At 42.9% G+C, this 17,869-nt stretch overlaps 1 protein-coding gene across 2 annotated transcripts in view; it reads left to right on the plus strand.

The window, feature by feature from the left end:
• Positions 1 to 9,414, plus strand: part of CNR2 (cannabinoid receptor 2) — a 134,794-nt gene extending 125,380 nt beyond the window's left edge. Inside the window, exons 1-2 of one of the 2 annotated variants that reach the window (XM_068265424.1) lie at positions 104 to 217; positions 6,711 to 9,414. In XM_068265424.1, the coding sequence (XP_068121525.1) occupies positions 6,779 to 7,846 (1,068 nt within the window). In that variant the 5' untranslated portion in view covers positions 104 to 217; positions 6,711 to 6,778 and the 3' untranslated portion in view covers positions 7,847 to 9,414. Of the gene's footprint in view, positions 1 to 103; positions 218 to 6,710 lie in introns of those variants that run through there. The other variant, XM_068265425.1, reaches the window with a different exon arrangement.
• The last annotated feature ends 8,455 nt before the right edge of the window (positions 9,415 to 17,869 follow it).

Raw genomic sequence — 17,869 nt, forward strand, 5'->3', positions numbered from 1 at the left:
GTCAATCTAGTATGAAGCAAAGGAAATACAAGCTTCCTGTTGGGTCAACCACTGGCTGGCATAACGCAAGACTTCTACCTACGGAGTCTACACTTCACTTGTTCTTCAAAGAGGGATAAACAACAAGTCTGAGATGTCTTAAATGCTGTCAGTAGGATGAGCTCTGTGAAGACAACAGTGAGCACTGAACTTTTCAATATCCACTCAGGAGAAAGAGGTACGTCCAGAAAAATCAACGGGCTTAAAAGATATAGCTCAAAAGACACACTGCCACTATTTGCCTGTTAATTGCCCCAGTTCCTTCAAAGGGAATTTCTGTCTTGATGTTAGTTACTGTTGTTTTGAGCTATGTACTGGCAGAGGTTGTATAGGTTTGTCATGGAATACCCAGTCTGTGGTGGGGTTGATCTAATGGTTTAGGCATGCTATCCAGGCATTTTCTGTTACATCATTTTACACTCCAAATTTTGCAAAATATGTGTTACTTAAAGGGATCCTGAAGGGAAAAAAGGTCCCAATTTGGGTACTGACCTTTGGAGAGGGAAACCTCTGGAGGATCAGATCCATTGCCCTCCTCCTCGCCGTTCCAGTGCTGCCCATTGAAAATGGTTTGTCAACTGAGCTTGTCTGCACTGCGCAGGCTTCTCGCACAAGCACCTTTTTCCACCAAGCCCGAGTGGTGGTTCAGTCCTACTGCGCAGGAACGACCAGCCTGCGCAGTGCGGGTGAGCTCCATGGAACTTCAGGGGTCCTAGCACTGGAACAGAGGCATGGTGAGTGACAGGGAAGCCTCTGTAGGATCCCTAGGCTTCCCTCTCCCGAGATAAGTATCCACATTTTCCCATAAGAATGTTCCAGATTAACTTTAAAAGTCAAGCTATTTCTGTGTAAAATGTATATGAGACAATACTGAGCAATAATGTAAAGACCAAATCAGTTGCTTTGTTTTATTTTTTAATCATACGTGCAACTCCGCACTACAATATATTTCAGAAGTCTAGTAAAGTCACAGGCATTGGCTTGTTCATTAAAATGAAATATATTTAATGTTTTGAGCTGAATGGTGAATTGACTTCCACAAATTTCAAGTACAGAATGATTGCTTATCAGAAGGCACATTTTTTCTTCGTAACAGGAACTGATGTTCTGCTGTCTGAGGAAGTGAACAGTGCATGGAAAAGCACACATCTTGCTAATTGAAGTTTGTTTACATTTAAACAAAACAGCATTGGACGGGGTTTATTTGATTGTGGATGGAGGTGACCTAGGGGTGATGATGAGCAAGCAGCAGCCCACTACAATATGGGAATATCATAAATGCATCATTTATTTTAAAAAATAGAATGTAATCTATATAATGCGAAGTGATTAATTATGGATGTGTCTGGCTATTACTTTGTATAAGGGGGATTATGATGTGATTGGTGGTGACATAACCGGATGTGTTGTTATGTCCTTGTTTGTTTATACTGACGTTTTTACTTTTCTCAGCAAATTATTGTGACTATGAATGGTTATAAGAGTCCACAGAGGCAGGTGCTACCCGTAAAAAATAGCTCTTTATAAGAAAATAATTAAAATTACATTCCAGTCAGTTACAAACAGCCCTGGCGACAGCCCTCTGTTTCTAGCCTATGTGCCCTTTTTCAAGTTGTTTAGCCATATGGCCAAATGGCTTGAAAAAGAGCACACAGGCTAGAAACAGCGGGTCATATGGGCAATGGTTTAACCATTTGGCAGTAGTACTGCACAGAACACTCCTGGCCACGGTAATGCAACGGGGGCGCACGTGGCTTCCAGCCCGCTAGGAAAATGTGCGACTCTGACAGTGTTCTGGGCTTTCCAGAGGGGGACCGGGTGGCTCGGGGAGACTTCAAGGGAGCAATCGGCCTCAAGGGGGCCAGACGAAGCCCCAGGTAAGTATAATTTCTGAAACTTGATTCATCTTAGGTGTCCTTTAAGCAAACAATGGTTAATTTGCAAACAATGGTTAATTTTCATATATTCAGCAGTGATGCACTGCCACTGGGAGACATCTCAAGCTCACTCCAACCTGAATTATTGCAAATTCTTTCTGTTTTAAGAAAGCAAACTCTTGTTTTCTTTAAGCAAAAATAAAGAGATAAATGATGCCACCCACCCTTCCCTAGAGGTGCCAGCCAGTCCCCTATCTAACCATATCATCTGTTTTTTTTTAGCAGGGAAAGAAGCCAGAAAGCATGTGCTCTACCCCTACCAATTCAACCATAGCATAGAGCTTTCACATATGTAGATTGTCTGGCTTTTATGCGTAATGCAGGGGCTCTTCCCTAGATCTTGTCTTCCAAGGCACAATTGGGACATAGGAGGCAAAGGGGAAGTATGGAAGTGCTTATGTGCTGTCTGGCTACACACAGGGATCACTTTTAGGCCCCTCACTTATTTGCACAAAGGGTTAAAGGGAAAAATATTTACAGAGACTCTGTAACAAAATTGTCAGCCTTATTTCTTCTATCCTATAAGTTCCTATACCTGTTCTAATGTGCTCTGGCTTACTGCAGCCTTTCCTAGTTGCACAGTGGCTGTGTTATCTCTGTTATATAATTTAATCTTCTTTCCTCTGTCGGCTCTGTCGGGCTCAGGCACTCAGGCTGGAATGTGCTAATCTGCTTGTGATAGGATATAAGCTATACACACCCTCTCCAGGCCCCCTGCAGTCTCTGTATGAGTCACAGCCTATCACAAGCTTTTAGCAGCCATGTCTTTTGTTTGTAAACACTGCCTAAAACTGGCAATTACAAGCCAGGACTGCAGCAGGGAGTGGCAGAAACAGCACAGAGGGGCCCAGGAGAACATATTGAATAGAATGGTATGCTTTTTATTCTAAGAATTTTAGAGTACAGATTCTCTTTAAAACCAGTTTAATGAAAAACGTACGCACTTTTAAAAACATTTTATGTGCACTACCATAAATCCAACACTCTATCAGGAGAGGAAATTTCGAAAAATAGATGAGGATATGTACCTTGATTTACACACATTTTACAGAGGGAACATAAGTATTATTTTGTTTTACATTTATTCTAAAAGCGGGTGTTTGTAATTTTTTTTCTTTTTTTTAATATTCTATGTAGTCTTTAGAACATTTCAGCCATTTGTGTGAATGATGCCAAACCTTGTTTGTAAGGCTTACAAATTACTCTATTTTCACCACCTCTTCCTTATTATTTCTTCCTCTTCATCACAGTTTGTTTGCTCCATCTCTTCTCTTTCTTTCACTCAGTTCCTTCCTTCTCTAGTTATCTCCTCTCCTCATATTTCCTCCATTATTTTCCCCTGTCTTTTTGGGATTTTATCCTTTTCCTTTTCTCTTCTCATACTCTATTTTCTTTCTTGTCTTCCACCCCACTTTCTCCCCTCTTTCTGTTTCCTCCTTCTACCCCATACATACATTGGCCCACTGTGTAAAAATAGTCAGTAAGACACAGAGGGCTATCATTTTTATTGTGAAGCTTCAGGGTTATTCATGTCTTCATCACAAATATAATCCCCCCCCCCCCCCCCCCCCCCCCCCACTGCTTTTTGTCTTCTATCTTGCTTGCACAGTCTGGAGGAGGTCTGTCCTCTTCAAGCCTCTGAAAACTCATACGCACATTAGATGGAATAAGGGGTACTTATGTAATTTCTCTAAATGCAAGACAATCAGATCACCCTATAAAACCTTGCTTATATGATGAGGCACCCTATTAGACATTGAGATTTGCCCAAGGAGCCTCTGTGCCCACCACAGTACCTCTGTGCACATAAGAGGAGGAAGAACATTTACAAGAGCAAAGTCTGTAGATGACCTCTTCAATCACAATATAAACTGTTGCTTCAATTATCAGATGCTCACCCAGGCATCGAGATTTGTCAATGAGCCTCTGTGCCCACTACTGTATTTCTGAGCAGATCAGAGGAAGCATATAAGTCACAATAGCAAAGTCAGCAGATTACTTTTGCAGTGCAACACAGATCAAAGTAATGTAAAAGTTACTTATTAGGACTAGATAGATTTCTGTACTGTCAGCTAAGTTTCCTACCACAAGCCCCACAGATCAGAAAGATAGGATAGACTGGTAAGTAAAACCTTAGCTTGCAGCTGCTGGTGTCAGATATAAATCCTCCTGGTTTGACAGTCTACAAGTAATTACTGGCTGCTTCAATGATCTAGAACTCACCACCAATCTATACAGTAACCATAAAAAACTGCTCTGGCCATGGTAAATACATAATCAACGTTAAACAGTTTATTTAGACTAAAGCTGAATACTCACCTGAAGATAGATCGGGGAACCTCACAGCGATACCACACGATGAAGAGCGTTCCCCGATCCATCTTCCGACCCGTGGGGACACACGTCATGTGACGGCACTAGATGGGCGTGAACGAGAGTTAAATTATCGCGATACTTTGCACGGAAGTCGTCGGGGATCTTAAAGATCTGATCCGTCGTGACCGCTGAACGTCACTAAACGTTGTTCATGCATTGCACGCATTTACCCACGTCATGAGATCGCAGAAACGATCGCCAGTTGGAAGAATATAGGATAGGATTGCATAGATCAAAGATGAGATAGAGATAAAAGAGAATGTAGGGAGATCCCTCTCCCCAGATTATTTGGATGGGAATCCAATGAGCTTCTGACACTGCTCCATATTTAAGCTCAATATTTGGCACTTAATCAAGTGACCATTCAGCAATTTAAATTACACAGTAAGTTAAAAAATAATAATAAAAAACAGTTTCTTATCAACAGTACAAACTATCTCTAATATCACAGGAACAAAATGTTCTGGAATAGAGTACATCAGGAGCACACAGTAATTACTGTACCTGGTCCATGTCATTTGCACTAGACAAGAGAACCTGCCTTAGTGTATGATATTTTACTGATTCAGTATTCATCAAGCATATGATTATAATACGTCTTTAGAAATATTAAATTATATGAAACACCTACAGTGTTCCTTGTACTATGAGACAATGCAATCATAAGACTATTATTTTCTGTGCAGCTATTTTCTCTTTATGACACAGCAGTAAAACAAGACAAACTTGCCAGTCAAACCAGTAGAGTGAGATCCAAATAAATACAGTTATAATTAACCACTTCCCAACTGAGGGGTTTCACCCCTTGACCACCAGAGCAATTTTCACCTTTCAGCGCACCTTCCATTCATTCGTCTATAACTTTATTATTACTTATCGCAATGAAATGAACTATATCTTGTTTTTTTCGCCACCAATTAGGCTTTCTTTAGGTGGGACATTATGCCAAGAATTATTTTATTGTAAATGTGTTTTAATGGGAAGATAGGAAAAAATGTGGGAAAAAAATTATTATTTTTCAGTTTTCGGCCTTTATAGTTTTTAAATAATGCATGCTACTGTAATTAAAACCCATGAAATGTATTTGCCCATTTGTCCCGGTTATAAAACCGTTTAAATTATGTCCCTATCACAATGTTTGGCGCCAATATTTTAATTGGAAATAAAGGTGCATTTTTTTCAGTTTTGCGTCCATCCCTATTTACAAGCCCATAGTTTATAAAGTAACAGTGTTATACCCTCTTGACATAAATATTTTAAAAATTCAGTCCCTAAGGTAACTATTTATGTATTTTTTTTAATTGTAATTTTTTTCTTCTTTTTTTAATTACAAAAAAAAATAAAATTGGGGAGTGTGGGAGGTAAGGCGTTAATTTTTTTGTGTAAAACTAATTTATTTGTATGTGAAAAATGCTTTAGGGTGTAGTTTTACTATTTGGCCACAAGATGGCAACAGTAACTTTTTGTTTAATGCGACCTGCAAGCGGAATGAATTTTCCCGTTCATTGATCTCCGGGCGAGCGGCCGGCGGCGTGTTTACAAGCGGGAGTGCGCGCTAGAGTGAGCGGGAGCGCGGAAAGTACGGATTTCTCCGTCCCTGGTGGTGAAAGGATGGAAAAAGGGATGGAGAAATCTGTACACGTGGGGGTAAAGTGGTTAATAATATTTGTACTAACTTAAAAAAATATATAAAAATGTATTTTTGTACTAAGGCTGATAAGTAAATTAAAGCAAACCTTAACTCTAGAAAAAAAAATGAGTTTCACTTTCTTGGGGCATCTACCAGCCCCCTGCAGCCATCTTGTGCCCTCGCAGTCACTCATGGCTCCTCCGGTACCCCGCCACCAGCTAGTTTCGTTTTTGCCGCGTACCTTTGCACACATTCCCACTGGTGCAGGAAGCTATTGCGGACATTAACAAGTACATTTTTACGCGTTACTGGTGCAACACGTACATTTTCATGCATTGCACCAGTAACGCATAAAAACGTACTCGTTAATGTCAGCGACAGCTCCCTGCACCAGCGGGAATGCGTGCAAAAGGTACGCATGGCGGCCCCCCACCCTGAGTCGGAAAAAACGAATCTAGATGGCTCCGGAGGAGCCATAAGTGACTGCGAGGGCACTGGATGGCTCCAGGGAGCTGGTAGAAGCCCCAGGTAAGTGAAACTCATTTTTTTTCTAGAGTTAAGGTTCCCTTTAAGCAAGAATATCAAAAACAAAGATCAAAAACATAATTGTACATTTCCTTTAACAATTGTCAGTCATTCAATACTATTTAGATAGTTTGCCGAAATGTATTGTGTATTTACATCTGTGTGTATCTATGATTATTTACTCATGCATTTTTTTCTTCTAGTGGTGAATACATACATCAATGGTAAAAATCAACTGAGTCATTGAAGAAGGAACCATCAACATCCAAAGATGAGCAAGTGTAACATTAATGCCAGTAAAATCTCTACAGAATGTGTCACTGAAGTGCTTGACATCCAGTGCTACCTGATCCTAGACAGTAGTGCACAGATCTTCATTGCAGTACTCTGCATTATAACTGGAGTGCTCTGCATCCTGGAGAATTCTTTGGTCCTCACCCTGATCTTCACTTCCGTTCATCTCAGAAAAAAACCCTCCTTCCTATTTATTGCCAGTTTAGCTTTGGCAGATTTACTAGCTAGCTGCATTTTTTCCTACAGTTTTGTTGACTTTCATGTCTTCCACGGTGCAGGTTCTCCCTCTGTTTTCTTATTCAAACTTGGAGGCGTCACATTATCCTTCACTTCTTCACTTGGGAGTTTACTTCTGACTGCATTTGACAGGTACATTTGTATTCACAAGCCAGCTAAATATAAAGCTATAGTAACCAAAAAGAGAGCACTCCAGGCCCTGACTGTAATGTGGATAGGGACTACAATCATCTCGTATTTACCACTCATGGGTTTAAACTGTTGTCAACTTGCTTCACCCTGCTCAGAACTTTTCCCTTTGATTGACAACAAATACCTTGCAAGCTGGATTTCCATAGTAGTGATTCTTCTCTGTGCAATAATCTTTTTCTATGCGCATATCCTATGGAAGGCCCATGGGCACACAGTTTACATGAAGGCATACAACTTACAGCCATGTCATAGACGAAGAATTAGAATGGACATTAAGCTGGCCAAAACCTTAGCCCTAGTGTTGACTGTGCTGGTAGTATGTTGGACTCCCGCTCTCATGCTCATGATACACAGCTTGCTGTTTTCACTGGACAATAAAATGAAAGCGGTTTTTGCATTTGTCAGTACTCTTTGCTTGTTTAACTCCATGGTCAATCCTGTAATCTACGCTCGAAGAAGTAGACAGCTCCGTCGAAGACTATTCAAAATTCTACAAAACTTTCAATGCCTGCAGAGATTCTTTAAGAAGCCAGAAGTGGCTGAAGAGGCTCAAAATAACTTGGGAGTGGAGACCACGTGTGATGAAACAGCTTATGAAACTGACTTGAGTTTATAACAGTTATTGGACTTGTACACCTTTAACAACTTTATTATATATTCAGACGTTGCTGACACTTTTTCTTTTGCACATTACCTACAACAGCAAAGAATTTATGCCACTAACTGTCTTATATCGTAGTAGGGAATCTAATGCTATTACAGTCTAGGGCAGGGGTGTCAAAATCAATCACGTGAGGGGCCAAAATCTAAAAGATAGTCTAATAGCCCATACTCATGGGCTACAATTGTCGCCGCAACCACATGGCGCGCGCGTGTTGCGGCGACAGGTCGTCCCGTGAGTATGAGGCGCAACACGGGCCCGCACCCCAACCGTCGCTGTCACCAGGCGATTGGCGCGGTCAATCGCCTGGCGACAGTTGCCGCGCAACTTCCCCGCAACTGTCACTAGTCCACGTGTGTATGCGGACTAGCGACAGCAACCAGCAGGGAATACCCTGAGCTTCCGGCACGGGGAGGAACATCAGCGACAGCTTCCGTCGCATCAGTTGCCAGGTCCCTCCACCGTGTGTATGTGGAGGGACCTGGCGACGAGCTGTCGCCTATCTGTCGCGCACACGCTCCCGTGTGCTAGCGACAGCAACAATTTGTAGCCTGTGAGTATGGGCCATAAGTTGTGGCCAAATTGTTTATTAAGATTTAACATTTATTGAACAGTCTCAAACTAAATGGCATAACTATAGTGAAGGTTGGGGAATATGGAGCCTGCTCCTCCCCCTTTGCAGAGCAGTACAGTGGAGCAGTTCAATCTTTAACTGCTCCAGTGCTGAATCGGGTCAGCCACATGCTCTATGGTGAATACCTCTTGCTTCCAGTGCATGTCATGTGATCAGGAGCTGGAGGTATGCAAGCATAGAGCAACAGCCAGGGAAAACAGACTCCACACACGCTGGAGCAGGTAAATGTTTCACTGCTGCGCTACTCTGCCATGTGGGGAAAGAGTGTATGGGGGAAAGGTGTGTAGGTGTCACGCAGAAGGTTTGAATCCAAGAAGGGTGTCCCATGCTAATTTCTTGGCAAAAAACACTGTCACGATGTGCTAATTTGGATGGAAAGGCAGAATGCGGTTGTTCTTTTACATTTGAAGCAAACAAGTGCTTCATAAAATGGCAAAGAGGGATGGATTGGCCCCGCGGGCCTTGAATTTGACACCTGTAGTCTAGGGACTGTAGCTAACCTACCTGTTTGATTTTGTTATAGGAGGAAACTAAAACATACAAACACGCATGCAGGAAGTGTCCCTGCTGGATTCCCAGCTTGGTCATTTATACCTGCACTCATACTTTATGCTCACCAACTGTGCCACACATCCATAATTGGTACTATCATAGGAGTTTGCTTAATTATCATGGTCGGTACTGAAACATTAAAAACACACATGACGTGGGTTTTTCTTCTAACAGGATACTTTTATAGTTAAGGTTTTTACCAATAACACAGCTCCCAATATACATAAGGACATGAAAGAACAGAATATACTCATCAATTAACAAACAAACCAGCAATATGTCAATACTGAGTGAAACTGATATTATGCATATATATTGTATTTTATATTATAAACTTTGTAACTGTTCATTTCCCATGTAAGTTCAGAGACTCGTCCTGTTTATCAAATACCAAAATTCTGTCAAAATTAGTTGACTATGGTGCTTATTTGCTGTTGGTTTAATAACTTGTGTTTCTACTTACATTTTTTTAAAGTTCCACTGCATTTTCCTGTTAATGACACCACCTGTATAACACATGTTAATACATGAACAGTGTATTCGCTAACACATGTCATCACAGGCAGACTCACCCATATACCTAAAGGTGCCCATACACTCGTCAGATTGGCAGCAGATAGATAAGAAATGCATCTGATGATCTATCTGATGCGTTTTTAGAACATTTTTTATCAGGATAGAATTCCAATAGATTTCAGTTTGAAATCTATTGAAATTCGATCTGATGGCATTTTTTTGCCATCAGATTTACATTAAGGCCAATGCAAACTGATAAGCAATATCATCAGATCGACCTAAATTTTCCACCCTGCCAGTTCGATGGAAATCCATCGAAATCGATCGAAATCGGCCATCGATCGGTCGATTAGCCAACCGATTTGCAAACGATCAATCGATCGGGATCGATCGGTCTGCCAGAAAATCGGCTGAGTGTATGGGCCCCTTAATGCAGAGCAGCAGAGGAAACTGAGCATTAAACTTTACCTGCTCCTGGCAGTATGACAGATCTTCATCAATCCTTTTCTGTGCAGATCATCACCACGCCATGAAGCCAGTCACCGCTGTGCAGCTTAGGTCCCTGTCACAAGACTTACAGAGACTGAAGCTGCAAGGCGATTGGCTGCATGGCACAGCATTGAGCTGCATCTAATGGGAGCAGCTAATGTATAATGTACTGCTTCTGCACTTAGAACTCAGTGCATGCAGCTTATTTTGGACAAAAATCACACAAAGTGAGTTTACATCAACAAAGTAAACAGCCTAAAATTAGCAAACAATTGACAGTGCTCCTAGGCTGCAAATGAAATGAAACAGAGGTGTGCAGACGCCCCCTCGGCTAAAATACACACCTTGAATACAAATCAGATGCAAATTATGCACTAATCGCTAATCTAAAAATTTTAATGCAAACTGAAGCACATGGATGCAGCTAGCCATACGTATACTTACGTTTATTTTGTACAGCAGGAGAGATTGGCAGCGCTTCCAGACAGAGGCTGCACCCGAGTAAACAGCCTGTGTGGCAAGGCTGAATTTGCATTTATTAAATCAAAGTCATAGATTGCATGCGTGGACCACCTCGCACATGCCCAATCCGGAAGCACTCATCCACAATAAGTGGCGTAGCCAGAAGATGAAGAGTATGGCCTGGTCCACACTAGGTCCGAAAACGTATCCATGGCTCCGTTTTTAACCACTTCAGGTCCACAGGTTTAACCCCCCCCCCCCCCCCTAAAGACCAGGCTATTGTGGGTCAAATGGGCCACTGCAGCTTTAAGGCCAAGCTGCAGGGCCCACAACACAGCACACCAGTGATTTCCCCCCCCCCTTTTTTCTCCCCACCAACAGAGCTTCCTGTTGGTGGGGTCTGATCCCCCCCACAGTGCTTATTTTTTTTTTTTTTTTTACAAATACTTATGTGATTTATTTTTAAATAATTTTCTCTATTTAAAAAAAAATTCCTAAACCCTCGGCCTCCGCTCCGCCTACCAAACAGGAGATGCGCACGCAGCTTATGTGCGATCGCCTGTAAGCTGCAGCCCCAGGACTTAACCCGGATGGGCGTTAGGCAGTCCTGGGGCTGCCGCCGTGGTCAGGCCCATCGGCGCGACGCGGTTGTTAGGTAGTTAAAACCTGATCAAAACCGGAGCCACGGATAGCAATGTTAAAAATAGCAGCTGTCTTCACCCAAATAAAAAACGGATCCGTCTGTGTTTGCGGGGACCGGTTTTTAAAACCTGTATGGAAGGTCCGGATCTGCTGCATTTTCACGCAACGGATCTGGATCCTGATACAAAGAGGCAGGCATTAGGCAAAACTGATCCCCCTCTACACAGGATCCGTTTGTGTGTCACAGCATGTGGGGAGAGAGGGGGCCGCCATGCTGGAGGGGTATAGCAGGCAGGACGGGGGACGTCCCCCCCCTCCCTCACCTGGGCCCCTGTCCCGCTACCCCTCCAGCTACATGCCGCAAAACTTGTTACAATGTATGATAGGAGGGAGCGTGAGCTTACCTACTCCTGTTTCCCCAGCTTCGGTTCATGATCCGGTTCTTTTTGATGGATCTATTTGTATGAATCGATTCATTGAAAAGAGCTGAACTTCCCATCACTAGTTTCACTGCATGCAATGCTGCCCTCCAAAGTATAGAGGGCGGCATTGGAGGCAGTGAGGCGTAGTGATCGGAAGTTTGGCTCTTTTTAATGAATCGATTCATTAAAAAGAACCAGATCATGAACCGACTGGGAGAAATAGGAGTAGGTAAGCTCCCGCTCGCTCCCATTATACATTGTAACAAGTTTTGGAAAATAGCTGGAGGGGTAGCAGGGACGGGGACCTAGGTGAGGGAGGAGGGGGGACGTCCCCCCTTCCCGCTGACACCCCCTTCCTGCCTGCTATACCCATCCAGCATGGTGGCTGCCTCTCCCCCCACAGCTGGGCATACGTTTCCACGGACTTGAAACGTATGGAAAAACGGGAGAAAGAAAAAAAAAGTTTAGATAAACGGATCCGTTTTAAACCTGGAACCTGAAGTTGCAGGAATATGGAGGCTGCCATATTCATTCCCTTATAAACAATCACAGTTGCCTGGCTTTCAGGTTGAGCTTTAGTTGTTTTTGAGTCGCACACCTGCAACAAGCATGCAGCCAGTGGAGTCCCACTACAGCCAAAGCATCTTATCTGTATGCTCATTGTGGGCCAGTGATGTCAAGTATTAGGGCTCTTTTCCACTAGGAAAGGCGATCACAAACACGTTTCTTCCTAATTTCCACTTCTTCAATTGAGACACTATACTTAGTATAGGAATGCAATAGCATCCAAAAGGCAGACTGATGATTCATCTGTACCCTGCATTTTGCAATCTATTAGCGATCAGATTGAAAAAGCAGCATAGTGGAAAACAGCCCTTAGGTACACTCTACACAATTTTCTCACAGATTTACTGCTAGATCAACTATTTCCAACAGGTCCGATCTGTATTCCGATCGATTTTCCATAGAGGTGAACAGAAAATCGATCAGAAATCAAATCGGAAATCAGATCGGACCTGTTGGAAATAGTCGATCTGGCAGTAAATCTGACAGAAAATTGTATAGTGTGTACCTAGCATTTGAGGCAGAAGATCAGCACAGAAGCCAGGCAACAGGCATAAATTACGCATGCTATATCCTCTCTCCCAGAACTTCTGCTTGAGCTGTCAGGTTTGATCATTAGGCAGAAGTGTCTCCTACACAGGAGTTAGGCACCTGCAAGAAGATGAGAAAAGGACCTTTATGAAAAGATACCCTAAATGGCACTATTAGCACAGCCTCTGCACTGTAAGCGTAATGACTGACCACAGCTTCTCTGTGTTGATGACACAGAAAGCAGAAACTTTCAACAGGCTGCAGCAAATAGTTGCAAAAGATTATACAATGCAGTGATGGGTGCAAACATACTGACGTCAAAAACTACTCTTTTTTTTTCCATGAGAAAACTAAAATACAGACAGTCCCCAAGTTACAAATGACTCGAGTTACAATCTTTTATACACATAAACAAAATTGTTTCCATGTACAGAATATACATTACTTTGTTTTTAATCACCGTACTTATTTTTGTTGCTACATGCTACAACTATTTGTTGTATAAACTGTTGTAAGTAGTTTAAAAACAAGTAAAAACTTGTTGAAAACAACCAAAAAACATAGTGTTGTCCAAATCTAGATTTGTTGGGAAGTACATAATTTATCCATATTTCCCTATGACTCAACATTCAAGCAAATTCGACTTAAAAACTCCATATAACCTGTTTGTATCACCTATATATCTTATGGGGATTTTTGTAAAACAATTTGGGAAGATCCCCAACTCCATGTTTGAGTACAGCACTGATCAGTTTAAGGAATGGTATGCATGCAGTAAAATAAAATAACTGTACAAGACCATCGCACTTCATGGCAACTATATAGCACATTTCACTATATTGTACAGCTCCAAGACTGCCTGAGTTGTGTGAGGATCTGTGGATTCTGGTAGTAAAGCTTGCCATCAGATAGCAATCTGCGGGTCCCCTTGTAGCACAGGTGCTGCTACCTCTATAGAACAATGCTGGATATGGAGACAGAAAGGAGAAAAAGCGCACACTGTGATACTAGTAGGTGAGGGCTCTAGTCCCTATAGGAAAGGTCTCACCTGGTTGTCCAGGCTGGAGAAACCTATTCCTATAGGGCCTAGAGCCCTCATCTACCAGTATCACAGTGTGCACTTTTTCTCCTTTCTGAGTTGTGTAAGGGGTTCCTGAATGTGTTATTATAGGGATGTGTCCAAAACAAGCAGAGATTTTCCATTTCTCCTTATTAAAGCAGCAGGGTCAGCAATTCTGTGCCAGGAAAAAAATACATATATAAGTAGATGACTAATTGTTCTACTTACATAACAGATGTATTGTACTGTCCGCATTTTGATTTTATATAGTATATTAAGAGAATTTTGTTTCTGGCATTTGCCATCTTGATTCCCTCTGACTGAAGCCAATCATGATGTCATTTCCTCCCTTACTTTTTCTCTCTCCTAGAATCTGCACTTTCATAGCTAGCTTGCTTTGTAAACATGTGAGCACAGCAAGATCAGATTTCAGCAGCTTCACACTGAACTGCCCTCAGCCAATCAGTGAGGAGCAGGGATGTGGGAGGGGTGATGACAAGCTTCCTTCTTGTCGGCAATGTACCAAATAGCGCCAGTCTGATTGAGATAAGATTTATTAAAGCAGAAAGATTTCTGATCAGATTGGAGTGCTTGCAATGCAGGGTGAGGTTCCAGGCTACATAGTGAACACAGTACAGTGGGTAAATGTAATTTGATTTTGTGTCTGACAATCCCTCTTTAACTACTTCCGTACCAGCAGTCTCTGCCCCCTTAAGGACCAGAGACTGCTGGCACGGTAAAACCGCGTTTACCGACGAATCGCCGCAGTCATCTGTTTCCCCCACTGTTCTATCCCCGCCGCAGGTCGCTCTCTCTGCTGGCATTATGATGGCAAAGAGCTGGTCAGGAGCTGCTTTCATTGGCTCCTGATGCTGTCAATTAATGTAAGCCAATGAGATTGGCTTACAGTGATAGGGTCAGAAGCCAAAGAAATTCAGCTCCTGACCGGCTCACACAGCTTTACCGTCATAGATGGCAGAGCAAGTGATCTGCAGCGGGGAGACATAGGCGTGATCTGCGGGAGTGGCGGAACTACGCGGCGACGAGTGTTGAAATCTACGTCCTGTCAGATCCACGCAGCCAAATGCAGGCTGTAGATTTCAACTGCGTCGCTCCGCAACCAGTTAAGAGCTAATAATATCAACAAATGTGTATTATTGACATTACTGCAGAATTTGTGATACAAGATACTGTTTACATCATATGCATTTAAAGGGATACTTAAGTCAAACGAAAAAAATGACTTTTACTCACCTGGGGCATCCCTCAGCCCCCCGAAGCTGTATGGTGCCCTCGCACCCCCGCTCCGATCGTCCTGTCCCCGCCGGCGGCTACTTCCGGGTTCGGCGACAGCCGCGGAACGCGGCTGATTTTCCACGTTCCCAGCCGCTATATCACCCTCTATGCTGCTATAGCGTATATATATACGCTATAGCAGCATAGAGCGGTGATATAGCGGCTGGGAACGCGGAAAGTCAGCCGCGTTCCCAGCCTGTCGGCGGCTGTCGCCGAACCCGGAAGTAGCCGCTGGCGGGGACAGGACGATCGGAGCGGGGCTGCGAGGGCACCATCCAGCTTCGGGGGGCTGAGGGATGCCCCAGGTGAGTAAAAGTCATTTTTTTCGTTTGACTTAAGTATTCCTTTAATTATTTGCTGCCAGTTACTGTCCATTTCAGTGTATTTGCATATCTGCTTTCTGTAATGCTGTAGAACAATACATTTTAGCTATGTTTAGTCCTTACTAAACAGGAAAATAACAACAAATTTACTGTATATTAATAAAACAAATATCTGGCAAGGTCATTAAGGAGATCTTGCCGCTATGGAAAATGGCCTGTAAATGACTGTAGAAACAAAATCTCCTGTAGGTCTGTTTCACATAAGAAAAAACGCAACCACTAATCAATTTTGTTTGCAATTGTCATTCAGGGAACAAGAATCATATCGTGATCGCTCCAAAAATGCAGCATGAAGTGTTTTTGAGATCACAATGCTAGTGTGAATATTTCCATAGGGAGAGAAGCCCCTCATTGTCAAACAGCCCTTAGCGAGACAGCATCAACAAGCCAGTGGCGTAGCTAAGGAGCTGTGGGCCCCGATGCAAGTTTTACATGGGGCCCCCCAAGCACTCTATACATAACAATTGTTACGGCACACCAAAACCTGCCAAGGACAACCACAGTGTCAGAAATGCAAGAAGGGGATGGGGAACAGCTTGTTAATAATTACCAATATTCAAAGTATTTATAGAAGTGATTATTATGAGCACAGGACCAATAAAGAGGTAATAATGTAGTTGAGGAAAGGCCCTTCGGGGCCCCTCTGGCCCAAGGGCCCTGATGCAGTCGCTACCTCTGCACCCCCTATTGCTACGCCCCTGCAACAAGCTAATTCTACACTCCACTCCACTCAAAATAACCTTTTTTTAATCAGGCTATTTATAACACCAATATGCATATCAACAACTATTTTTCATTCGTTAAGTTCCATGTTACTAGACTAGTCTCTGCAGAAAAATCATCTTGCAGATTCCAAAAATATTAAGTCAAATAATCTCATAACTCATACATCACTTGCTATTGTGGCCCAATCGACCTTTCCGATTCGATAATTCGATCAAATCGGAAGAGAATCAGTGCTGCAACATGGCCGCCCTATTGATTTCTGTCTAAAATTGGTCGAAAGGATCATTTGGGAATGGCGTAAAAATATGGTCGCGAGGTCTTGACTAGGCGTGCGGTGGTTCGATATTGCAACAACTGAGGAACACCCGGGTGGTGTCCCCCAAAGTGTAAACTACCCCCACCCCATGTCCAGTGTCTTAAAGCCTCAACTCCCCACCGGCGTGCCTCCAGGCCTCCTCCAGTGTTTCACCGTCACCACAAGTGACTGTACCACCGACGCATGTGTGACGTCACATGTGCATAGTTGCGTGGTATGGTGATGGTTGCCCCCAGAGGAGGCCAGGAGTCACAACAGTGGAGAGGTGAGACTAAAACACTGAGCACGGGGGACATTTTACACTTGGGATGCCCAGCTGGCGGTAGCGCAAGGGCAATTTTCCACAGATTTCATGCTGAAATTTATTGGAAATCGCTGGGCAGTGTGTCCAGGCAAGAGATCCCTCTCTGATCAGATTCGATCAGATCTAATGGTTTATATGGCCATACACCGAGTGACCCATACATTATTTGATTTGTCTAATAGATACACCAGAAGTACACATCAGAAGCAGGACCTCGCCCTGCTGCTCTTCCAGAATCCAGGACTCCCTGCTCCAAAACCTCCAATGCACTACAGTTCACAGCATTAATCCAAGCTGGACTCTTGATGTCAGCAGCATTCTGGTCTGCAGTCTCCTTCGCCCTCTGCTGGTGCTGGAAAAAAGAACAAGCAGAGAAAATAGTGCAGATCGCCAGATAATTTCTCTTTTCATGAAAGGATTTGTCTCATCCACAATAAACCTGACTTGAGTTTTGTCACACCTGCCTTTTTTGTGTTGATATAATAAGTGAAGTGCTTCTAAAGGTGTCCATTAACAATACAATTGATCTTTTCCCCACAGTAATCGATCAGAAACAATCGGTTGTGCCTGTTACCACCCTATTTCCAGATAGCCAATTCAATCAAGTTAATAAAATTGATCTGTTTTTCAGACCAATCCCATCGATCATCTGAACGGATTGGTTAGCAGGAATTTGTAAGTTAATTGGAACGCTTGATTTGTTTGTTTCTGATTGATAACCGTGGTGATCGGAAATAATCGGTTGGCTGCAGAATTGTATTGTTAATAGACACCTTTAGGCTTGGTGTACACTGAATGTGCCCCGCCATCATCTCAGCTATTTTTTGAGTGGAATGGCAATGCATCTTCTGTGCGCAATAAATGCATGCAGCAGTGCATTGTGCGCTGCAATTGATGTGTTGCCTTTAAATTGAATGACAAAACATCTGGGAGACACTGGCACAGCACATATGTTGTCACTGTTCATGGAACACTTTTTCAGACATGTCCATTGCACTAGGAATGCCCTAATAGCATTGCTTTTATGAAATATCCAAATTCTGTTCAGCATCCCTAATAATCGTGCATGTAGTGAGTTTGC

This window comes from Hyperolius riggenbachi, chromosome 2, assembly GCF_040937935.1.
Source record: "Hyperolius riggenbachi isolate aHypRig1 chromosome 2, aHypRig1.pri, whole genome shotgun sequence".
Taxonomy (NCBI): Eukaryota; Metazoa; Chordata; class Amphibia; order Anura; family Hyperoliidae; genus Hyperolius; species Hyperolius riggenbachi.